A 26058-nucleotide genomic window follows, 5' to 3' on the forward strand; every position below is an offset into this window, starting at 1 on the left:
TCCAATGCAGGATTTAATTCAGAGTCCATTTCAAATAAAAAAAAACTCACTTATTTTGTCGGCCATCTATGGAGTAGAAAAGCTCCTGTAGCTCCTCAGTAGTCAGGATTCCATCCGCAAAGTAGGTATTGAACTCGTCAAAGGTCAGCTTGCCATCATCTAAAACACAGAGAAAGTATAGGCATACATCATTACAGAAATAACATGCATACTAACAATAGGGTTGTAACATAAGTGTGTTGCCTCTTAGAAGATCAAAAAGTCCAAATAATCAGCCTAGGATCGCATGAGCATCATCTTAAGGGAATCCCCTTGTATTGTTTTTGTTTTAACTGTATATTGGCTTTATGGTGTCTAAAAACCTGTTTTCTATTATGTCAAAACAATCTCTCCACCCTTTTACATATTTCAGTTGCACATGAACTGATCCATGGGGTCAGGAACCTGGGATGATTACTGTAAAAGATGCTTAAGACATAAAAGCCCTTGTGTGCCTTACCCTCAAAGTCTGTGAGAAGACTCTCAGAGAACGACAGTTACATATGTAATTGTGTCGTCTGGTCTTTATGTGCTTCATGTTGAGCAAACAAACATTTTGGGGTCAACTATATGTGGGCCTATCTATAAAAATGTAAGAGGTTGCTTAAACTTTGTAACTTTTGTTTTAACATTATCAATAATTTAGAAACGTTATTAATCCGACTCTGAAAAGGAGTAAAATATATCACCAATATGCTTTAACTATTAATACTGTAAACTCTATAAAGTTCTCTTGTTTCTATACCCCTTTTTTCTATTTCTGGTCTGGCAGCACACTAATCTAACAACCTGAGGAGCACCATCTTAGTGCAAATGAGTCCTTTGGTTTCATCTAGAACTTTTCTACCTTGCTCTTTCTTCATTCTCATCCTGCAGGTCCACATTGTTGTGGTCATTTCTAGGCCTGAAACTAATAATTTGTTTTAATTTTCAATAAATTGGTTGATTATTTTTCTGATTACAGTCTTTTAGTTTAATACAATGTCAGCAAACAGTGAGAAATGAATCCAATTTGACATCTTCAAATTGCTTGTTTTTTCAAACCAACAGTACAAAACAGAAATGTTCTAAATGTACAATGATGTTGATGAAAGATAGTAAATAGAAAGCAGTACATTCTCACATTCGACAAGCAGGAACCAGAGGACGTTTGACTTTGGTTTAAACAATTAACCTATTAAAATTCTAAATTTTTCATCAAATTGACTAACTGTTAAAGCACTAATTTTCACAGTTTGGTTTGGTGGCATGCAATCAAACACAAAAGTCAAACATGATCTCAACTTTATGCTGTATGTATAAAACTTGGAAAGTCCCAATCACTAAAATTGTATTACTACAAACACTTTGCAGAAATATTCCACAAACTACAACTTTAAAATGAAAGATGCTTCATATGCCAGCAGCTTGGCTTTTTCTATGTTTCCTTAAACTAGTTAACTGTGAGCACAGCTTGTTGTGACAGACAATGCGCGGAAAAATCAATAGAAAAAAATAGCTTGTTTGTCATCTATGAAGAAGTGCTCCTTTGTGAGCCTACTATCAATCTGTCCACTGTCACAGATTGCATAGAGTAGTCAGCAGTTAGCCTGCCAGAGATGTTTTAATCCTCAGGAAAGAGTCCACACCAACAGATAGATATGTGTCTGTGGAGAACGTTTCTGAGCCACAACAGACACTCAGGCATTTGGAATAGGGAGTTGGGCACTCAGTCAGTCAATGTGTACGAAAGACACACCAGAATAGTCAGAGTGATACGATGGAGCCAAGATGACATACAGACAAATGAGTGTGACTTTAAAGTATTTGCTGAATCAGGCAAACAGACTGTCATAGAGGGTCAGACAGCTAATGGGACAAATAGCCATCCAGCCATGGCATTACTTCACCCATAAAGGAACTATCACTGCTAATTTGTGTGCCTTCCTTGTGCAGGATGACTGTTTCATCACCTCCTCAGGCTTCATAACCCCATTGAGTAACCCACCCAAATAATGACCCTATAACACAAAGACAAAGTAAAACGAGAAAAGTTTAATATTCCATAGAGTTCCAGTTGGCTGACTCAGAAGAGGGCAACCTTGAAGACCATCTGTTCAGTTGGAGCCTCTTAGACACTGCTCATCATTACCCCTGACCAGAATGTGTAATGTGCTGGCCGAGACAATGCCTGGTCCATGGCTATTTACTTACTTTCTCTCATTTTCATATGGTCTTTTTTTAAAATCTTCCTCCAATTCTCTATATGCTTTTTTCCTCCTCCACTTCCAGAGCAAGATAAAACTGACAACAGGACTTTAAATATCTTTTGCAATTTGAAGTACAAAAGGTTTCCAATTTGGCACTGTGCTTCTGTTTCTCTGTTAGAAACACAAAGTAAAGCATGAAAAGTATTGTACCACAGTAGCAATACATTTAAAGAATGTCAAAAGAAATTGCAGTATAAAGCAGCATAGCAGCTCATCAGCATCTTGCACCACACTTTTTTTAAATCTAGCATTGCAGGCGGGCATTAATAAACACAGTCATGCACTATTCATTGGTTATGGAGCAATGAATGACTTTGTATTTTTGAGCCATCAAGGGTAATTTTTGGTTTCCATTATGCATGCTGGAGCAAGGACTGAAATGTGAGGCACAAGCAGAATATTATGTAAATTTTTAAGGAGAAGGCCATGGCTCCATCTTTTCTTTGCCCACTTAAACTTAAGTACATGTATACGGTTGATGTGTGCTTCAATAAAAGTGTATACTTCTTCTTCTTCGTTTCAACCGTTCACTGAAAAACATTCTCATTTAAAATACAAAAATGGAGCATGGAAGCAATGCACAAAAACTATTAAACAATAATAAGCACCATAAGCATGGTAAGCATTGTCAAAGACAAGTGTGCTTCAGCTTGTTATGTTTTAACCAATCACAAGAGCTGACTGCAGTGATTATTTGGTGCTAATTCAGCAAACTGCAATAAAGCTGTTTATCCTGAGACTATATATATATATATATTATTTACAAATATTTCTCTATCATCAAATTGTCTCTATCATGATCCCCTCAGTATAGATTTTATACCAAGTATTTTTGGGGATGCTATATTGCAGTAATATCACATTTTGTTGTGCTTTTCAAATTTAGGACTTATATTTAGTCCTAAATTTGGGGTGCCAAACTAGACAGGCAGCAGTTATGCTCAGTAGTGACACTCTTGATAATCAGTTTGATGGCCTACTGATGATACTGGCAGTCTCCTCTAATTTTGACAGTTCTGGGTTAAATGTCTTGGCTGCAAGAAATACACAAGCCTGGACCTCTGTGTGTTTGTACTTCTTCTATTATTAGTTTTATGATAATGAGAAAATCTGTATAGAGTCCATTGCAAGGACCCCATATGAGGTCACTTGATATGCTGAAAGGGTTGAGAGAGTTTTCTAAAATTGACATATTGATATACATGAACATTTTGCGACTTCCTGACCCAAACCTGCTATGGATCATAACTAAACAGTTCATAAACTCTCTCTGTCCCTCACAGCTTGCATAGGCTCAGATAATTTTATATGCTGTTGTTTTTGAAACTGTATTTGTCTTAAATGTATCACTTCAATTATTCATCCTCCTATCAGTCCTATCAGAGCAGCCGCAGCATTCAGTTACTAAACAGATTCGGAACCCAAACGCCAGCTGATGCCTCTGAATTAATAAATGATTCATGCATGGCCCAACAGCATATAAGGAGCACACATGGGTTCTGTAAGTACATCACAGTTTCCAAAAACATTCATAGCATACACATTATGTATATTATGAACAACTTATAAAGCATTGCTCCTGTCATGTTCGCAGTTAATGTGAAGCTATTCCTGGAACATTTTCAGAGAACAAAACAAGTTTCCTTGAGAATAACTTAATCATAGTCTGCAAATTTCTCTGCATCAGCAAATGTTGTTGGCCCTGTTTTAACAGAAACAGGAGCTCTTTGAACAAACACAATACCTGTGTATGTCTTGTTCACTTGAAATCAGACTTTCATATTATTATCATTTTAATTTGTTTATGTTATCTGATGCTGTTTTTCAAAATATAACATATCCTTTGAAACCAGATGACCTAAGAAATCTAGTGGTACCGACTATGTCATGCCAGCTTGGAGGCTAAATAACTCTCCAAACTTAGGCTACATTTTGGCAAGGGAAAATGTGTTCTATGGGTACCCATGAGTCTCCCCTTTTGCAGACATGCACAGTTTATGCTAATCACATGCAGTTTGGAGCAAAAGCCATTTAGTTTTTTTCATGCAGTATAAATGTGTTATTTTAGCCTATTCTAAAATGGTGTATTTGAATATTTCTGCTCACTGAGGTCCCTAATAAGTCTTGGAATTACAGGAATTGGGTCTGACTGGAAAGATGAGACTCTTGTGGATTCAGTGAGCTTAATCATATTCATGTGTGATGATGTAGTAGTAAGTGAGACCATTTTTTGGAACTTGTGTCACTGTATCAAATTACATGTTGTGACCGCTAGGATAATCACAGCCTCCTGAAACTTCAGATTTGTCAGCAAAATATTCATTGTGTGAACTTCACTTTAGTGTAACAAAAATAGGTTTGCCTCTCTTTAGGTGGCAGAAGTGAAAAGGAGTCATCCTCAACATTTGTTGTATTCTGGTTTCACAATGATGAAGACAGTTTAAGAATAATTAGATACAAAATAGGATGTAGTCTCTACGAGTGATTTTTTTCTATAGGAACTATCATGCTTTTCCCAAATGATTTACAGATAGTGTTAATTTTGTCACCTATTTTTAATTTAGTCTTAGTCTTGTGCCAAATGTCCTTGTTAGTTTTAGTCATATTTAGTCATTCACATATCTTTTTTTGTTAGTCAAGTTTTAGTCGACTAAAAGTCTCGTCATTTTAGTCTAGTTTTAGTCAAAAGAGAACTCAATATATCTTAGTCAAGTTTTAGTCAAAACATTTTAGTCTTTTTTTAAATAACAAATTATTTCTGAGATTATTTCTGATAACCATTTACATACACATACATAATACAGACAAACTTTTACACCGTTTAGCTGTCAGCAATTTAACCGTGTTTAATCCAGCTGCTAGCTAACGGTAGGCTAACGTTACCTGCAGCGATGTTTCTGTTGCCTCTAACGTCCGTTTAGGAGCATCAGAGAGAAGCGCAGGCATTTAAGTGGCATCGAAATCCGCGTTGCTATTCGGTCTGGTAGATAACGGTCGTTAAGGCACCGGGTCTCGTTACCTAACCCTAGTAACAGCTGAAGATTCTATCTCAGGATGAAAAATTAGAGACGATTGTAGACGAAAATGAAGAGAGATTTTATCTTAGTTTTTATTTTATGCAAAACATTTTAGTCACGTCTTTTATCGTCAACAATAATGCATGTTAATTTAGTCTTAGTCAGCGTTTTTGGACATTGGTGCAGTCTTGTCATCGTCTCGTCTTAGTCATGGAAAAAAAGGTCGTTGACGAACATATTTAGTCTTGTCTCGTCTGAAATTAACACTATTTACAGATTAACACTATTAACACTATTTTTTAGGCATTGTCAAAAAGTTTCTGTATATGGGGAAATAAATCTTCCCGGGGGAGCATGCCCCCTAGGTTTGGGCTGAGCCCTGAATGTTTACAACATCTTGCTCCGCCCCGATGATATTCTCCTTTGAATGGAACCAAAATCGAAGCAGTTAAAGCACTCATACAGCACATTTGCCGCACAGGAAATTCTATTATTACAGCAAAATAAAAGTAGCTATACATCATACTGTAGGTTGAGTCAAAAGCCATATTCATACATTGCTTTTTAATAAAGGTCAGAAAAATGTTTTCATAGAAAAAGTAAGGCTGGTGAAATGTGCTGATTCTGCAACACAGCAGGACGCAGACAGCTAGTGTGTGGCCTTCTTAAAAAAATAATCTGAATACTCTAAACAAAGTGCTCACAAGAACAGAGTAAACAAGAACCAAATGAACAAGTGGGGAAATCCTGTAAAGTAGGGCACAAAGTAGGCCGTGCTCTTATCTCTCCAAAGGTTAGTCCCATTGCAGCCTCTCCTAAGTGGTTTATAAATTCCCATGAATGCATCACAACTTCAAAAACAACTAGCATTGCTGGAGAGAGTTGGGTCTTGTTTCTTCATGGCAAACTCATATGCACTACTGTATACCCAAACCATTTCAAATTCTGGTATTCTTAGTATCACTGCTCTACTTAGGATTTGTTCCACCAGGCCAACTGTGAGGAAAGCTGTGATATAAGCTTCCTTATAGCTTCCATATCCTAATTTAAGTCTCTATGCTGCTTTTAGATCACACTGCTTCTCGATTCTCCACCTCACTAATGGTCGGAAGCTCACTGGTCTTTTCCTCCACATTGGAGAAGATGTCATGTGTGAGGGGAGTGAGGTTCATTAAAAGCTGAGAACAAAAAGAGGACATGATCTCATCATACTTGAAGGTGTTTTCTACATTTATGGGAAATATGAATATCTGGATAAGAAAGACAAACATGTCCCAGTCCTAATTTGAAGTTTTGCTTTGATTTACTTGTTTTTTAACCGAAACTTTAAGCTGCTATCCATAACTATTTCAAACAAGATTGCTGATCTGTGACCATTTTGCCAATTAGGTTATGACAGTTAGGGTTACGTAAGATGGCTAATTATTCTCAAGATTTCATGCATGGGTAATAGTCTTAAACCTTTAAAGCATATGCTTGGACTACAAAAAGTCATGAACCAAAACTGAGTTTGACTTATTTACAGTCTGCTCTTATCGTAGAAAAAAACTATCCTAACTCAAAGTTCACTTACTAGCTTTTTACGCAGCTTTCAACTGTATCCATCTTCTTCAGTGGAAGGAGTTTGCTCAGTTGTTACGGAAGCTCAGTGGTCAAGTCAAGTCAAATTTATTTATGCGGCTTCAAAACAAAGAAGCCAAATCTCTCATGTTGGTGGGGTTACAAAATGTATGTTTCAGTGACACAGGGGACAAGAACGGGACACAAACCCTGGTCTCTTGGGTGAAAGTCCTGTGTTGTTTGACCCAGTGGGACCCATCCACCACCCCAACCAACTTCCTTATGCGGAATTTAGGTCTTTCATACTACTCACTACCGTTGTCGCTCTTAATACTATGTCATCTTACAGCGCAGCGGTCGAGCTGCTGCTCTGCCCAGTGTGTCCGGTACAGATGCTAAGGGGTGATTTTTGCGTTGGTATCTGACGCTGAGAGCCACTGACCAAGCGTCCGTATTTTACGAGTTGGGAGTGAGAATGGGTTGAAATAAAATACTGGTTTATTATTTAAAGCATTCTACTGCTCTGGACCTCATCTTTATTTTGTTGATATTACATACTCAGTCTAATCCCAGTGGTGTTTATTATTGAAAGATAAAGAGCAGTGAATGTGCGCAGTATATTTCCTTTGTGTTTTCCTTTTATAGTAACACTCCTCTTTCCCACTCCTCCCCACCATCCTTTCTCCATGGACAGTTCAGTGATGACAGTCTTCGAGCTCATTATAAAAAAAAAATCCAACAGAGAATGCATTTGGCCGTAAGCCACAGAACAATCTATCACACGCAAGACTCGTCATAGCGAAGGTTGAGAGCTGTAGAGAAGTAATTGCTGTTTGAAAGCATGCTGATTACAGCCCCTGTGAACGCAACAATGTCCCGCTGATCTACACTCTTTGTTGATTTGTTTTGTGACATCTTTTTTCATCTGTTGTTAGGCAGAAATTAACATATTTTTTGGAAGGGCGTATCAGAGGCAAGGAGGACCGTTATTAAAAATAGTGAAGCTTAATGTGCTAGAGGTTTTTTTTCTAATTAAGTATTTTACCTAGGTAGATTTCATAATAAAAATGAACTGAAAACATGGGATCATTTTGTGCCATCATGGCAAGATAGTTTCAACACAGAAAAATTCTAAAACAATGAAGTATTTTTTTTCAACAGTAACTGTTTTAGTCCACAATTCACCCTCACACACAAGAGACGTGGCTCTTTCATTTTAGGATGTTTGTTTTTTGAGATTTAAAATATAGGATCACTGTTTTTCAAACATTGCACAAACCATATATGCCATTACTCACACTTACCTTATTATTAACATCGGACACACATGGATTTAAGGAATTTGCGTGAAATTACTGAAATGCATAGCCTACCTGCCAGCATGGGTGTATGTGTGTATACATTTCTGAGGATGAGGAGTAACCTTGTTTGCATTCGCTAATAAAGCCATATTATCACCAGTTCACTGCTAAAAAAATAATTTGGCCCAACCATGACTCACATTCATTTATAACACCCATTCATCTGTGATGACACTGACAGAGAGGTGCTTAATTTTGTGTGACATTCTTCCACTCGTGGCTATAATACAGCATCTTAGCATCATTTTAATTGGGCGGAGAAATTTGTTGGTGCATGAGCAGGAAAGCAGCTTCACTTAAAGAGTCATACATGCAAATCCTTTATTTCTCCACCCAGATTGTCTAAGGCATAATAACAAGTGGAAGAATGTGGGGAAACAAGCATGCATTGTAACAAATTACTCACCGTTTTTGTCTGCTCGGCGGAAAATCTGAAAAACAAAAATTAGATGGTTATTACCTCTAGCCGAGCATAACTAAAGGGGTTCTTGTGGTACACAAGTACAGGTTAGAAAGAATGATAGCAATTTGTCAGAAATACAATAGGATGTTTGACGTCTGCTGTTGAAGGTTCATTTGTGCTGCTGCACCGAACAGAAACATGCTAACAAAGGCTGTTATACTCTGTATGCATGAGTGATGTTAGTGTCAGTTGTAAAATAGCTTCAATAATGATCACTTCTGTAGTAAATAGTAATTTCAGAAGAAGCGTAAGGCCATCAAGTGCAAAGAGGCTCAATAGTCATTATCTTGCAGGCTCTTCAGTCTAAAAAACTGCTAAGGGGAAAAGCTAAATGTATTGAGATGTATTATTATTTCATGTTTAATGTTCATTTGTTCTATTTGTTTGAATGTCATATGTTATCTTTTATTTAATTGTATTGTGTTGGGTGTAACATGATATTGTTTGTATTGACTGTTTTATTAATGTAGGTGTAAACATGTATACTGTATTTTTTTAATATTGAAGAGAGATAGATGTAGTTGTTGCCAAGGATTTGGATGGGGATCCAAATAAACAATTAACAGAGGAGCAATGGTGTGGTTCCTCTGCTAACGGTTTATTAACAGTTGAGTCATCAATAAGTCATTCATCATCAATTTTGCCTTTCCTCATCAAGGCAAGGCAATTTATTTATATATCACAATTCAGACACAAAGGTAATTCAAAGTGCTTTACATAAGTATAAACATACAAAGCAAATAAAACAGAAAATTCAACAATTAAAGCTGCAAGCGGTCGACATGGCCTTGAATTTCAGTGATCGCTGGACACTGCACGCACGAGTTAGACCTAATTTCCTTCATGGAGTACATAGCGTTGGAAATTACATATTTACAATTTTGTACCACTTCCTGTGTGGCGCAAGACAACACACACTATGTATGTCATGTTTCTGTATATGATGTGTACCACACCATGTACATTTCATGTAAATTGGTCTTTGTCACACAAGGCTGACTTCCTATTGCAAGTAGGTGGCTCTATGACTATAACTCAATATCAGGCCTAGATCTTTATTAAGCACGAGAAATTTCGAGCATAAAAAGTGGGAGTTTTAAGCCTTGATTTAAAAGATTTTAAAAGATCAATAATGCCATAGTGTAGAATCAGACAATCAGAAAATGAGGCCAGCTGATATCCCTGAACAGAGTAGTCTATTTAATAGATTGACTCCAAAGAACTGCTGCTGCTGCTGCTGCTTTGTGCTTCCGTTGTGCTTCAGTTGCCAGTTGCTGCAACTGCAAGTTAAAACACAACACCCACCACTCCAGGCTTCACACAAATGTGATTCAACAGACCATTTTCACTGCAGACAACATGTCATAGAAGGAAAAGCACGGGTGCAATTATTAAAGATACCTGAATTACTGTTAGGTGCCAGACCATCATATATGCTGACTCATTTACTGGTCCACTTAAATTAAACAGAGCCATCGTTAGTGTTATTAATTACACCTGTGCATTCCCTAACTGTGCAAGTCTAAAAACCTGCAGTGAAAAATTCCTACTTGAGCTATTGCTCACATCTGTTATGAACTCCACAAAGCTCTTTTTATATGGCACATATAATTCTGTTCAAATACTTTAAGGTGAGGTTGTGTGCATGCAGTTATGCATAGTGTAAAAAGTGCAAAACTCGACCCCTGAATAATATGACAAGGACGAATGCAGAATAATAGCTGACTTTTATGCATAGCCAAAACGATTTTTTTTTAATGATTATTGATTAATAATTATTGATGTGTCATAATTGTGATTTTCTGTTTTCTGTTTCTGTTCTGATGTTCTGTTTCCTGTTTTATTTTGTAGTCTGTCTTGTCTCCCTTGTCTTGTTTAGTTTACTTCCTGTCTTTAGTTTCCCGCCCTTGTGATTGCCTTATTTGTTTCACCTGTTGTATCACCTGTCCCTTGTTAGTCCTTACCTCTTGTATTTAGTCTCTGTGTCTTGTCTGTGACTTGTTAATAAATTACCTCTTAACGGCATTTGGGTCCAAGCCTTTCCTGACAAACCGTGACAGAATGATCCGACCAAACATGGACCCAGCAGAGATGATTTCTGATGAACTTTGTGATCTTTTGTGTGAACTTATGGAACTCAAAGCCTGGTGGAGGAAGGCTAACGATGGTTGCCAGAAGGAGGCAATTTTGGCATTGGCTCGTAAGAAGGTTTTGGGAAAAACCTTGGTTAAAGGACTCGATTCCAAACTGGGTTACGAGCTTCATTTTTGCTCCAGCTCCTCCAATTACTAAAGGATTGCTTTCAGTCAAGCCTGTTAACTCCACCAATGCTTCACTCAATCATGTACCAGCTCCTCATCAGATTCCGAGCCAGCTAGCACCCACTAGCCTGCTTGCTTCTAGGCCTGCTAGCATGCTGGCTACAGGTTCTCTGTTTTTGACCCCGCCTACCCCTACGCGGGGGTATTGTCATGATTGTGATTTTTCTGTTTCTGTTCTGATGTTCTATTTCCTGTTTTATTTTGTAGTCTCTTGTCTCCCTTGTCTAGTTTACTTTCTTTAGTTTCCCGCCCTTGTGATTGTCTTATTTGGATCACCTGTCCCTGTTAGTCCTCGTTACCTCTTGTATTTAGTCTCTGTCTCCCTTGTCTTGATTGATTGGTCGGATCGTTTTATTCTGTTGTGTTTTCTGTTGGATGCTGTCTCTGTGCTGTTGTGGATTCTGTTTTTGTGTACCGTGCTGATCTTGTGGATTCTGGTTTTTTTTTCTGTTTGTTCTGCCTGGCTACCTTCCTGAGGACTTTGTAAAACTCTTTTTGTTAATAAATTACCTCTTAACTGAATTTGGGTCCAAGCCTTTCCTGACAAACCATGACATGTTGATTGTATGACTGTTCTGGATTTGGCAGGGGTTGTCATGGAGATTTACAGTGTTTTGGAGAATAAAAAAACTTGTTAATGGAGGCTTAAACATTCACAATCACTCATGGCATCAACTCTGCAACACAGCCTTGCTTCAGGGCTGGTGATACTAAACACAGATCAGCTGAAATCAACAATAGAATTACATCAGTAGGCTATGTGACTAACACATGGGGAAAGCAATTCGTTCGCTGACATGAACAAAACACAAGGACATTCAAATGACTGCCCAAATGAGGGGTGGTAGTCAACTACGGGCTGCCTCTTGGATGACAGGAAAAGTCCAGTTTCCAATTCCAGGCAGAACATTAATGCACAGCATGATTTTAAAAGACATAGATGCAGATCAAAGAAAGGGAAAAAATAGAATCTATTTCTCCAATACGTTGTCACTCACTAGCTTCAATTATGAGATCTGACGATGACAAGGCAGAATCAAGGACCACAGACTGTACTGGGCAACCTCATAAATAATCAGACAGGTTTTAAATAAGTCCCCAGTGTAACCATAATCACCAAACCCCTTGAAAATGAAGGTTAGTGCCCTCAAAATGCCTATTATATAATTATCCATTGAATTGTTAAGTCAACACAACATGCACTTGCATGCACACTCAACTAGAGTACAGTGGATCAAAGCTGGAGTAGTTTGAAGTAGCTCTTGGAAATCAAATAGATGTTTACATTTGACAGTTCTAACGATCAGCTTTGTTTTCATGTCCAATATGTGGGTTAGATTGGACTAAACTGGAAAAACCATGCTCCATAAATCACTGTCAACTGGAATCCCTGTGACCCAATGTAGCAACAAAATTTTGCTGGTGACTAGAATGTTATCAATGGCTGGAAATAAGAGGATGAAAGTCTCTACTGTGTGCAGAGATGTCTTTCAAGAAGTTAAGATTTGCATTACAAAAACTAAGTTAGTATGGAGAGAACAGAATCTGATACTGAATCGGACTTTAGTTTCAACCTATTCGTTACAATTTAAACTTTATCCTTTTAATTAATTCAGCAAACACCATATTTCTTAAACCAGCAGTTTAAGACAAATGCAAATTTCTGCAATTCAAATACAACATTGGCACTATAATTTGTTTAAGAATCGATTTCCATAAGCAGCACAGTTATGAACCAGACGCCCAAAATACAACTCATACATCAATACATCTAACTTCATCATTCATATATTTTGCGAAGAAGCCATGCAATGAAAATGAAAAAAAAAAAGTGATCTATTCTATCGATTCTATTCCCATCCCTCAGTTTGTTGTTACCATTGTTAGCGGTCAGGACTCACATGCTTGTCAGCTTTGACCTATAGGTTATTAATAACAACAGAACCTGTCCCTCACTTTCCAGAGGTCAATAAGCTGGTCTGCACTTCTGTCCTCTGTCTGTCCATGTCTGTCTCTCCACAGCTTCAGTTCTGGCTAATAACAAGAGCCATGTCATTTCAAACCACTTCACAACACACTCATTGCTCGCTTTTGATTCATTTGTCTAGACTTAAAGGTGACTGGAAAGCTGAAAATTACTGTCTGTGTTATTTGATAAAGTGAATTTAATAGCATGATGACAGGGCATTCTGAGCCATCAACCATCACATGAACATGAAATTCATATTCTACCTGCTGGTATAAGACTTGCTTTAGGCTTCTGTACAATACAGTAAATCTCCTTTTCCCATCTCAGTCAGCAGTCTTTTTATTTTCCTCCCTCTGCGCTGTAACACATCTAAGCCACCCCTTCTTCCTGCTTGATTCAATGGAGAACAGTTACAGACAGTATGGTGAAAGTTGTTTGTTGTTCGGCTTTGTTTTTTAGGCTCTCCAGTGTCAGGAGAAGATAATGCATCATTTACAGCAAGTCCAGAAAAGGTCAGACCTGCTTCCCAGAGTGCTGCTGTTCTGATGTCATGTGGCAGGTGTTGAGACAGTGGGTTCTCTCAGGCTCTGCTGACACAATGTTTTGTGCAGGGCTTAGATATGTTTGAAATAGAGGAAACCAGAGCACATGATAATATTTTATTGAGTATGTTCTATGTGCCATTTTCCTTGGGGATTCTTAGTGATTCACTAAGATGTATATTTCTTTCTGTTTCCTCGAATCCTCACATGCCATGCTTTTTTTGTTTGTTTCTCCAGCTCAAAAACAGCAAACAAAGAGCAGATGTAGAAAAGATTAACATCAGGAGAAGGAGGACAGCGATGCGAGAGAGAGAGAGAGAGAGAGAGAGAGAGAGAGAGAGAGAGAGAGAGAAAATCAGAGAGAGTGCTAGTGATGGAGTAAGTCTCAGAAATGCAAAACCGTGGGATACACAAAACAAAGACATTAGAAAAGCATCAACAATGTGGATGATGAAACCACCTCCGACCATCACCAGCGTCATCTCTGCTTCTTTAACATTTACTGACTGGCTCATTATCATGTGAAAAGGACTCAATATCAACCCACTATTGATGTATTGATCTCTCTGTTTGTAGCATGTTTTTTTATTGTTTTTTTAAGTAAATTGGTCTGATTACTACAAAGAATTCAAATACTTTTTACCCCATCTATTTAGTAATCAGGTGTTATTGTTTTTGTTTAATCTCCAGTAGACTATTGAAAATCAATGTGTACTGCAATAATAAAGTTCATCCACCGACGTTATCTCTGAAAATCTATCGCCATTGATCTTCACACAACCTTTGCTCCAGGTACACACAATATTTATTCTTGTTTTTAGGCTTATTAGCTGACTTTATTGAGCCTATTTCACACTGTGAGGGCTGGTGGAAATACCTTTTAAATACACTACCATATTCTAAAGTCAAACTCTGTCTGCAGAAATAATTGGGGAACCTACAGGCAGAAACAAGATGTCCAAAATCTGCACATTGTTTCTCCTTCACCAAATAAGAATAGAAAAACAAAACAAAAATGAGGTAAAAAGACACAATGAACAAATAAGCATGACAATCAAAACTAAGACAGCATGTCCTTGTCTTGCAGATTACTTTGTATTTCTAGACACCATAATCTCTGACACTGGCTGTTTTAGGAAATTCCAACACAGTTATGTTTTTGAGCCTGGAACCATAAAGCAGAGAGTGTTTTTGCTTCATCAGCAGAGAAAACTCAAAGGATGAAGACCTTTGTTCACACTGCAAATTTTTATATGTGGCCCATATCAGATTCCAGTGTGAACTGGTTACAGTCTTGAATAAGCGGCATGGACAAAAGAACAATACAACAAAAAGATCAGATTACATGTGGTTTGTGTTGTTCACACTGTTATGGAAAAAAAAACAGATCTGAGTCACATATGAGTAAAAAGCCACTTTTGCCTGCAGTGTGAAACATAGCCTAAATGTGGAGGCACTTCGGTGCTGCACCCCGTTCAGGGACAGTTTGCACGGATGCAGTGACAATTCTGCCATGTGAGTAATGTGTCCGTTTTTAGACAAGGCTGCCTGGGCACTGTATTCGTGACGGAGAAAGATGTCAGTAAGGGAAAGCTTAGATTTGGACACATCATTGGCCTACTAACCCTGAACATGTCAGTATGTGATGGATGAATAATTACTGTGTTGATGGATAGTTTCTGCTGCAGTGCTGCAGGTTAATCAGGCAGTGGGTGTTGTTGGTTTAAACTCCAATTGGGGTAGTCTGTGTGCATGATTGTGTGTGTCTGTGTGTGTGTGTGTGTGTGTGTGTGTGTGTGTGTGTGTGTGTGTGTGTGTGTGTGTGTGTGTGTGTGTGTGTGTGTGTGTGTGTGTATGTATGTGTGTGTGTGTTGCTGCATAAAGCTTTGAAAACCCAGAGGTCCATACAATATGTGTGTGTGCAACAAAAAGAGCAGAACCCCCAGCAGTTCCTAAACCTGTCCGACTGTGAGAGCTTAATTTATCATGCAGAGGCAGCAGCTGCAGCTCTTCCTACTTTCCTCTGGCACACACACACACACACACACACACACACACACACACACACACACACACACACACACATGCACGTGCACGCACAATCATGCCTGACATCTTCATCTTTGGGTGTGTGATATACATGTGATATATATGTGGTATACAAGAGAAAAACATTAAAACAAAAAAAGAGTCAAAATTAGATCAGATGATAGTCATATAGCCTATTTCTCCACTCTTTATGATTGTATGCAGTTAAAATGTATTTGGATGTTTACAGTTCATTTGACAAGACACTGAGAATACTTGCAAGATTAATAATAGCTGTAATCATTTGATAGAATACAAACAGTTTTCATGGTGATGTATAGAGTAAGAGAGTCAATGCACTCACATCATGAAAGATAGTAAGCCCTTGCCCGGCGCTGTGCAGCGGCTGCTGATGCTGCTGAGCCCGAAAATGCTTCTGTTTGGCCGACTGCAGGCACATAGTGATCATCTCCGTACAAGCCAGCATCTTTGAAACGCGTCGAGAAACACCGTGATCGGGCGGATCGCTCGCTGAACGGGAAAGCTTGAAGTAAAGTAACGGCAGTAGTCTGGAGGAGAGGCACGCTGCAGGTGTGACAGATACCAAGTAAAGGCGGAGCAGGTGGGGACTCGGAGATGCTCTGCAACTTTGTGGTGAGCTGCCGAGCAGAGCTGCCAGCCCCCTCCTGCTGGAGCCGCAGTGATTGGCTCGTTTACCTGCGCCGTGCATCTGGATCACAGTGTTACTTCATCAGGACCACATGCTCTTTACAGCCCTAACGTTTTGTTTATCTGTGTTGTCCGTCAATGCATGGAACACAAGTAGGCTAATCCTATATTTCGGAATCAGAACTATAACCCTTTTATGTGAATACTGCGATGCAGGGAGAGATCATTTAATTATTTTAGAGTTATTACTTATTACTGTTATTAACACTAACGATGCAATTTGTTTATCTTATCACGTGCTTCTTATGTAGGGGTCAAATACAGTCAGATTAAAATGTACATTGAATGTAAAGTTTAACGTAAAGATTTTGATGCATTCGTGTCAGAAACAACTTTGAGCTGTAAAATTCCACTAGACCACATTTATCAGACACTGCCATCTACTGGATGTTGGAAGTCATCGTTTTGACATTCTTCTTTTCTTTCTTTTTTTAAAAAAAATATAATTAGTCTATTATAATCGATTATATTCCAATACATTGGCTATTGTATTGCATGCAGGTTTTTTTCCGCTTTAAGAATTGCAATTAATAATTTGTAGTCGTACCTTTGAACTGTAGGCATAATTGGTGTAGGATAGCCCATTGGCTGCAGTAATTAAAAGTAGGAAATTAAAACGACGGTGTGAACACGGTGAGATAGGCTACCTACTTAAAGGACATATTTAATTGGTTTTTAGACTATTTAAAATCTAAATCATAAAAACCGTTCTAGGAGTAGTAAGTCGAGGGGCGGAGCACAGCGATTCCAAGCGACCCTTTTAGATTTCCTCTTCCTTTCAAAACTATCCAGTTAGGGATATTCTAAAAGGACAAAATAATTGAATTCTTGGTTAATAATGTTATAATAATAATGAAATATGTTATACACAAATGTCGCTTTGCAAAAATTCCCCGTGTGGAATGCACTACAAAACGAACTTTCTATGCTCAACAAATGTATAAAAAAAGGTCAATAGCGCCCAGGCCAGGAAACTGTACACTTGTGACTGAATTTAACTTTTATAGATATTGTTATACTATGCATTTTTTTTTTGCTTTGATATTCTTTACTGTACTATTTCGATACTTCAACCTTGTTTTTTTATTTACTATGGCCATCATTTACTGACGTTTTATTTCCCATAGTGGAGAACTGTTAAAATGACAATGTTCTGTTCAGGAGGTATGACTGTATTTGTGAAAGATTGCTACTTGAACATTGAGTTTGTCACTGGAATATGCTTTAATTGTGTTTTAAATAAAGATGTAAAAAGAATTCCTCTTCCTGAACTTGAGTCAGTTTCACTTTCCGTTCCGTTCTACCTACTGAAAAGTGAGAGCTAGACAACGCGGCAGAAAAAGAGAACAACAAGTAGTTCAGTCTTTACTTGGCTGTGATTATTACTTCAAATTAAACATATAAACTGCACGTCTTACATTTAGGTCGACTAGAGGAAGTGTGTGTTGTATGCGGACAGGACTGCAGCAACACCACCCGAGAAGGTTGGATGTGAACTTGTCTTATGGACTATAGTCTGTTTTGTCGTAATTTCTGTGTTCGCGCGATACATTCTGTGCTACCTGTCGTTTCAGGTGTAATTATGGACTCTGAAGTTACATCGAGAATCGAGTTGAAAGAGGGTGAGCAGCTCAACTTGGTTTCGATTTTGTTATGAGCGATCTAATGTCATGTCACAAATCCTACTTTTAATATATGACATGTAATTAATGTCTGTATGAAAAAAATGTTTTATATCGGCTTATGTTACTGTTTAGCATTGAATTCTGTCAGTGTTTCAGAGGATAGTTAAAGTGGGTCATTGTTTTGATTAGTCATTAAACTTACGTTCTCTAGTTAGGGCTATAAAAGTCCCATTGAATTAAATAACAGTCGTAGTAGGTTAACTAGGCTATTTAATATTTTTCAACCTTAATACTCTTGATGTGTGAGACAAGAGGGGGAGAAAACTATTGTCAACGCACAAATACACAAAACAGTGCCATCCAATGTTAACAGTCATCACTAAGGAGAAATGAAGTGTGTTGATAATAACAAGCCACGTGAGGAATCTTCCTTTGCAGCGGAGGAACTGGCCCTCTCTCTGAGTGAAGCCCTCAACAGTGGGGATGAACAGGAAGCAGTCAAACTGTGCCAGAGACTGTCACAATTGTCTGTTCCAGTGTCTGTCACGGTCCGCAGTCAGGCCTACCCTCAGGACTCCATAAGGTGGGACACATCTTATTTTAGCCAAATGGTTCCAAAACAACAACCAAAACAGGAACTTGGTTGCCTCTGGGGAAGGATTTCCATCTTTATAAGGGCAGTGTTTACTTTTAGAGTGAGGTCTGCTTGGAATTGGAATTCTATAATTGATAAGGATACGAGAATGAAGGTCAAGTGTGGCAACGCGAAATTAAAAACAAAAGTGTGTGTGTGTGTGTGTGTGTCTGTGTGTGGTTACTACTGTATTTAGAAGTTTGAAAGAAGTGGAGGTTGGATGCATATTTAATGTAAAAATCAAGACAAGGCCACAGATGTCATTGTTTTCTATTCAATAGGTTGCGGGTTGGAGTGGAGGATGCTCAGTCAGATGCCTACATCCCAATGACTGTTGTGGTTTCTTGTGACATGACAATTGCACAACTTAAAGACAAGGTACTCATTTGACAGCACAACACTTACAGCAGATGATCTAAAAGCCTTATTTATTTATTTTTTTATTACTTTAACATCTATTAAATCTTACAAACCTGTAAAACCTTATCAGTGATATTAAGTCTCCTTTGTTTTGTCATCAAACATTAACTGTACAGTAGTATGTGGTAATAGGTCAATGGGCCTCTGTTATTGTGTTTAAAGCTTTATTGTTTTAATTTAGGTCTTTAAAGCATGACATTTAATTGATGCTATAATTTGTTCATATACAGGTTATTTTGTGGGGTTTTTAGGTGAATGTGCATGAACACAAATACAGTGCATTCACACTTTCTGTAAAAAATGTTGAATCAAAATGTCATTGAATAATTTGTCCATCCCTCATTTTGACGTTCACAGATCAGCCATGACTTTGGGTTCCTCCCCTCGCTGCAGCGTTGGGTGATCGGGAAGCGGTTGGCCCACGATCGGGAGTCGTTGTACAGCCACGGTGTCCGTCAGGACGGAGACCAGGCTTTCCTGTTCATCCTCTCCGCCGAAGCTGCTCATCTTACACGGCAGCAATACAAGCAGGACCAGGAGCAACAACGCATAGAGGGTCAGTAAGACACGCACACACACACACACACACATCAAGTCTGAAAATAACTAATTTTCTTTGTCAGTTAATCAGTTTAATTAAAAACCAATCAGTCTGTCAAACATATCGTCTGTTGAATATGTAGTCATCGTTATGTCATTATTGCGAATGAAACCCAGACAGGGTGATGCAGGACATCGACCCAAATTCACTATAATGACCCCCTCGCTCTACATTATCCTGCTTATTACACAGCTAATCAATCATTTGGCACAAAATATTGATTTAAAAATGATTTTATTGATCCAAAAAATGGTCCTCCAGACTTTATGATCAGAACTGCCTCCATAGCAACGGTCTGTTATTCATGGCAGCAGTCTGCTATTCAGAAATAACAGACCACAGAATGCTGTAATTGACCAATCAGAATTGAGCATTCAACAGAGCAGCGTAATACTGACTCATAACAACCAGAGTGCAAAGTGATGAATATACTTATTTAATGACTTTTCTTTTTTTAAAGGCCCTCCCACACAGGTGTTTTCAGTTAGTCTGGCTGATTAGACCTCTTCCCAGGACTGTGTGGGTGTGTCTAGACTGATTGATTGACACCTTTCTTTCAGCTTTTTTTGCACCTGATAGGGCAGGGCAAATTACACCTTAATCATTCTTATCGGTAGATGAAATTTGTGACATAACAAATTCCCATCAAAGCTCCGGCCCACCTTCAACCTGAGCAGAGGTCTAATCAGCCACAATAACTGAAATCAGAGGCTTTAAAAAATTACAGTTCCATTTCAATACCTTTTGAGTTTTTGGGATGAATAACAAACTACTTAGGCAATACTAAGTTTTAATTACGCAAAGTCTGATCAAATAATAAGTAAACAAACCAAAGAAACTGTCCAATCATACAATGCATACGTGTTATTTGACAATGTTTGTTATTTGATAAAGACACGTTTTGGTCAGTACTGAAAATATATTGAGTTTCAAAACCCGCCTTGATTACAGGTGGAATTAACAACTCATCTTACCGGTTAAATTTAAGTCTTATAGAATGATAATTCATTCTCAGGCATTGTGGAGTCAATGCAACTTTTTCCCAGAGGGCTGGGCGGAGGTGGTGGTGAGAAGACTGCTCCTCCTCCAGAGACTCAACATATTCCTCCTCCTCCTCCTCCTAAACCTGCTGTGCCTCCTAAACCTCAGGTAAGAATACAACCTCTGCATTTAGACATTGCCAGCAGTGTGACTGAGCGTGTGAGTGTCTAAATGACTGTAAAGGGATACTGTATATCTGTGTCTGGGTGTAGTTGGGCTGGGCCTGTGCTATGTGTACATTCTTGAACAAACCAACGCGTCCTGGCTGTGAGATGTGTGGAGGGGACCGGCCAGAGGATTACCAGGTGCCTGACATCTACAAGCCAGACCGGGAGGAGGTTCTTCGAATTCAGCAGGAACAACTGGCCATGTTGCAGTACGAACAGGTAACAATGCTGTTCATTAAAAATCAGGCAACTACGATTCCTGGAATATTTTCAGCCTGATGCCGAATCTAATTTTCTTGTGTGGGGGCCAATCGGCAAAAGCCCTGCAACACAGCGCCGCTCACATCTTAGCTAGAGTCATCTTTGTATTTCTAAAACTTGAAATGTTTATTATTGAGGACATAGTTGTCCTCCCTATTTACAGGGGCAGAATATTAGAAACACCTCTCAATATAATGCAGTTCAGTACAACACCCTCACAAACATATAATTGAAATAATAGCTCTCTAACAGTGTCAAACAAAACTTGGCCATTACATGCGTCCCAAAAGTAAACTTTATGGCAGAAAAGCCGTATTTGATTGTATAAGATTGTACTGATGTACCCGAATTTGGTGGCCACTGAGTGTATAGTAAGCCGGGCCTTTGTTTGCCAGCTTTCCAACAAGGTTTTACATTTATGAGAAAAGAAAATGTCTGTAGTCCATATCAGCCACCAGCTTAAATTGTTTGTATATTTTGTTCTGTGACATATTTTGTTAATATTCCAATTTGAAGCTATGCAATGTTGTGTGCCATTCTCATTTTACAATTTGCATACATTTTGATATCTTGTAGATAAAATCAATGTGGGTGTAGGTCTTTGTTAGCCACAGAGCTGATGATGCACTGATTTTGGAAAGTAAAACTTAGTCCAAAAAACTTTGGTGGTGATGCTCATGGAAACTATTGAAGCAGATGCCAAGAGCTTTTTGTTTTCAACAGTCTTCAGAGGTTTCACTTCCCATCCAGATAATGGTGTTCATAATGACTCATGGCAGTTTGTAGTGAATCTCTGTACTGTGATTGCCTCCCTCCCTTTGTTGGTTATGAAGGCTCAGAAGGAGGAACGGGAGAGGAACTTTCTGCACTTGTTGGCAACAGAAGAACAGAACCTTATCTCCAACGCCACAGAGACAGACTGTCCCATCTGCTTCTCTCCCCTGGCGGCACAAGAGGGCATCGTGCTCAGAGAGTGCCTACACACCTTCTGCAGGTCTGACACAATTAATCAGTTTGTGACTTCATCATATGTTGTAAAAGGGATAAAAGTATTTTTTTCTGCTTTCTAAAAGTCTGCAATGGCCACGTACGTGCCATTATCTGCAGCATGTGCAAACGTTAGTATTTAAAGACTGTGTGTGTACGTGTGTGTGTGTGTGTGTGTATGTGTGTGTCCTTGTTAAGGGAGTGTCTAAAAGGGACAATAGTGAACAGTCAAGATGCTGAGGTGTCCTGTCCTGAGAAATGTGAGAGCAAGCTACTGGACCGAGAGATCAAAGCGGTGAGTGTAAGACAGGAGATCAACAAACTTTTGGATGGTCAAAATCTCAAAATTGATGGAAAATAATAACCTACAAAAAAATATGATAATCCACACACTTATGTGTTCCATCTGTGACCAGATTATAATTTCAGATCTTTCAATGGACATTGATTACAGAAAAAAATTTCAAGTTAAACTGAGCACAATGTAGACCTAATGTGATGTGACCTGTAAAATGTAAGCACTTGTGTTAGTGGAGCATGCAACATAAAAGCACATGTGTGCTGTTTATTATTAATCTTAATTATTTTTAAGAATCTTTTTTGAGTAAATAGAACCTCACAACACTCGCAACAGAACACGGCAGATCTACAGTACAGTAAATAGCAAGTCAGGTGGGGGTTATAGTAGTATAGTAGTATAGCTATATAGTAGTATAACTACACAGTATGTTCTCTCTCTCTCTCTCTCTCTCTCTCTCTCTCTCTCTCTCGTATGATCCTGGATACAGCTGCTCACAGAAGAGGAGCACCAGCGGTTTCTGGAGTTGCGTCTGAACATTGCAGAAAGCCGCTCAGAGCACAGCTTCCACTGTAAGACTCCCAACTGTCGAGGGTGGTGCATCTACGAGGATGAAGTCAATGAGTTCGACTGTGAACTCTGCAATGAAACCAACTGCATTCTCTGCAGGGTAGTTTTCTGACATTCACTATATTAACTGACCGATATTATCTTACTGTGTAGTAATAGTAGAAGCACCAAACATAAAGGAAGTTGTATGTGTTTGCAGGCCATCCATAGTGGCATGAATTGCAAGGACTACCAGGATGACCTGCGCATCCGAGCAGAGAACGACCAGGCGGCTCAGCAAACTAAGCAGATGCTAGAGGTAGGTCGACCTTAAAGCTGCAGGCTGTTGCACTGTTGATGACATTTGGCAATAAACACTTGTGTGCTATTTGGTGCTTGCCGCTCAGGATTGATCGAGAAACGTGCAGCAGTAGCAACCTTAGTACAAATAAACAAAAAACACTTCCTGTGCAGCACTACCGTTTGGCACCAGTGCACTACTCAGTAAACCATAAACCAGTACAGAAGGTTCTGAAGGGGCTTAAATGTAAAACTTAAGTGCTTTATTACATCCTGTAGGAGTCAAACTAAACACTGTTGAAGATGAAAAAAAAAAAATGTATACCATGGTCTGGGTGAATACTCGTTAATGATTTGCTGCAGGGTGTCCATAAAAAAGGGATGTAGGGCACCTTCTAAAGTAGTTTTGGTGAAACTGACTGTTTACTGTTCTAAATGAATGTGCTAAATTAAAACAAAAAGGAAATGTGAATCTGTTATTTCCAACTCGTCCTCTGAACACCACAGGATGGCGCTAACACACAAGCTGTAAGAAGTAAGTTATACTTCCACTCTGGACTGACTTTGTTTCACAGCGAATAACGTTATCTCACATCCCGTTTGCTGTTCAGGTCGCTTCTTCAGGCTGCGGCCGACAGTAACGTTACACATCGCAGTCGTTATAGACTTAGACTATTTGCCTATAAATAGTCTTGGTTGAGGCCTAACCAGGTGTCCACCAATTAGCTGACGAACCCTCCCAAACTGCCAGCTCAGCCAGGAAAGCCAGAGAAGCCAACAGCAGGCAGAAAAGGGAGAAATCATAACAGAGACAATGACATGGCTGGATAACTAGCTTGTCTTGTTGTTCAACATACTGTCAAATGATTTTTACTGATAGCCAACTGTACACAATGTTATTGACTTTGGATCTTGCTAGCATAGCGTTAGCTTTCTGGCTCATAGCTAAGCTGAAGGGTTCTACGAGCTGAGCGGACTGTAAACATCTCCCGTTGCTAAAGGGAGGCAAGTCGTATCTAAGGTCTTTCCTATTTCCTGGAGGAGTGAACAACGTTTGCATTGCATAAGAACCTTTTAGGATGGGAATGATTGTTTGAGGTATTAGTCCAACCCTCAGGCGTAACCAGGGAAACAGAGTTATTGTTAGGATAAACTTTAGATTTTGATTAATTAACAATCGATTAATTGTAAAACAAATTAAAATATAAACTGTTTTAAAAATGTTATTCAATCATCTCGAACGCAAGTGTAATTCAGTGTTGATTGTCTAAGTAGTTGTACTGTATTATTTGAGCATTTCTTCCTGTGGCTACTTTAAATTTTACACAATGTCCCTGTTTTTCAATAAAGAGCCTGCTACAGAATGGAGAGGCCATGAAATGTCCACGGTGTGACATCATCGTCCAGAAGAAAGATGGCTGTGATTGGATCTGCTGTTTGATGTGCAAGACAGAGATCTGCTGGGTTACCAAACAAGCTCGCTGGGGACCAAATGTAAAAATACTCACCTACCTCTGAAGTAGAAGGAAAAAAAAACACTTGTCACGGTGTTGGTTCAGTATTCAGGAAAGTTGGTGCATGTGTTTGAGCTGCGTGTATGACTATTTGTTGTTGTTGTATCTTACAGGGCAGTGGCGACACATCTGGGGGCTGCAGATGCAGAGTCAATCATCAACCTTGCCATCCCAACTGCCAAAATTGCCACTGAGGGAAGCACACTAATGAACACACTGCTGCAATCACATGCAACATCTGAAGAAACACAGACCTTAGCTGATGCATGGGCTGTTAATGCTGTCAATGCTCTGTGTTCTTCACTTACTTTTAGCCTTGTTTTTAATGGTATAGTAACAAGACACTGTACTTTGTTTGTGCAGTAGCAATGATGCAATATGAATGCTATACACAAAGCTATACAAACTGCCAGCGCTATCTACTACATCTCCACAGCTGAGGATACTATCTGTCAAAAGTGTGAAAAAAAAAAAGCTTTACTGGGATCTTCTGCTATAAAAATCCTTTGCTGTCAGGAATTAATGCTTAGTATACATTTGACCTCCGGCTACTGCTTTCATCACAATCCAGTTTGTTGAGCCAGCAATCCTACTGCGTGTGCTTGAGTTTAATTCAAAACTTGATCAGATAAACACAACAAAATATCCTTTTAATCTTTTACACAAAAATGCAAGAAAATGCTTAAATACTCAAATACAGTATATCAAAATGCCACCCCACAGCTAATAATTACAAAAATATTGCATTCTTGTTTCTTTCCTGTGTGAAGTATGGTTACACCTAATTAACTACAACTAACAATAACATTAATTTATGATTCGATTTGTATTTTTAACAACTCATCATTTAGTAGATATAACACCGGAACTAACAATGAGTGTTACGATTGCTGGATATTTTCCTGGAAGTGATATCTTCCTAAGTAAACTGACCAAAATGTTTTTTGAAGTTGTAACCACTGTATGTTTGCGGACTAAAATATTGATTTATTATCAGTACTATAAAAGCAATATATTTTCTTTCAGTCGACTAATCGGGCTGTGGTGAAGGATGTTTACGATGAATGAATGTGTTCATAAAGGAAAAACAAGCTGCTGGAGCACTTTTCTCCATAATGCATAATTAATGCTGTATTTTGTGTCTTGTATTCAGGACTTTAACTGTAGTTCTTCTCTCTTCTCATTCTTTAAGAACTACAGTAATGAATGTGCTTTTACATGTACAATATATTTAGTTTATGTCCGGTATCCATGAAGTTTGTTGGGCTTCACTTGCATTTTTTTTTTTTTTTTAAAAGAGACATTCCTCAACTCCAATAAACTGGAACCACAAGTATATCATGAGAGCGTTATTGTAACATAATGAAAACTATGTTTACATTG

At 38.6% G+C, this 26058-nt stretch overlaps 2 protein-coding genes across 3 annotated transcripts in view; one reads left to right on the forward strand and one right to left on the reverse strand.

The window, feature by feature from the left end:
• The window catches only part of necab3 (N-terminal EF-hand calcium binding protein 3), a 39814-nt gene extending 23778 nt beyond the window's left edge, over positions 1 to 16036 (reverse strand). The window contains exons 1-3 of the mRNA XM_078247493.1: positions 15914 to 16036; positions 8633 to 8657; positions 51 to 159 (exon numbers count right to left, since the gene is read on the reverse strand). Of these exons, the coding sequence (XP_078103619.1) occupies positions 51 to 159; positions 8633 to 8657; positions 15914 to 16036 (257 nt within the window). The remainder of the gene's footprint in view (positions 1 to 50; positions 160 to 8632; positions 8658 to 15913) is intronic.
• A 1541-nt stretch (positions 16037 to 17577) lies between these two features.
• Positions 17578 to 26011, forward strand: rbck1 (RanBP-type and C3HC4-type zinc finger containing 1). Of its 2 annotated transcripts, XM_078248980.1 has the most exons (13): positions 17578 to 17762; positions 17853 to 17900; positions 18342 to 18486; positions 18819 to 18915; positions 19315 to 19513; positions 20574 to 20707; positions 20812 to 20985; positions 21861 to 22021; positions 22213 to 22309; positions 22803 to 22982; positions 23082 to 23180; positions 24512 to 24655; positions 24789 to 26011. In XM_078248980.1, the coding sequence occupies exons 2-13, from the start codon at positions 17861 to 17863 to the stop codon at positions 24867 to 24869; spliced, it is 1551 nt and encodes a 516-aa protein (XP_078105106.1). In that variant the 5' UTR covers positions 17578 to 17762; positions 17853 to 17860; the 3' UTR covers positions 24870 to 26011. The 2 variants fall into 2 exon arrangements, with proteins under 2 accessions (XP_078105106.1, XP_078105105.1); XM_078248979.1 differs by lacking the exon at positions 17578 to 17762 and having other exon boundaries at positions 18277 to 18486.
• Positions 26012 to 26058: the final 47 nt, after the last annotated feature.

The sequence above is a fragment of the Sander vitreus genome, chromosome 4 (assembly GCF_031162955.1).
Source record: "Sander vitreus isolate 19-12246 chromosome 4, sanVit1, whole genome shotgun sequence".
Taxonomy (NCBI): Eukaryota; Metazoa; Chordata; class Actinopteri; order Perciformes; family Percidae; genus Sander; species Sander vitreus.

What these genes read in the sequence shown, in the direction of transcription:
- rbck1 (XM_078248979.1), top strand. Translation starts at nt 18,293, where the DNA reads ATGAAGTGTGTTGATAATAACAAGCCACGTGAGGAATCTTCCTTTGCA. An exon ending in TACCCTCAGGACTCCATAAG is followed by an intron (nt 18,487 to 18,818) that starts GTGGGACACATC and finishes TCTATTCAATAG; the next exon opens with GTTGCGGGTTGGAGTGGAGG. An exon ending in TGCCTACACACCTTCTGCAG is followed by an intron (nt 22,022 to 22,212) that starts GTCTGACACAAT and finishes GTCCTTGTTAAG; the next exon opens with GGAGTGTCTAAAAGGGACAA.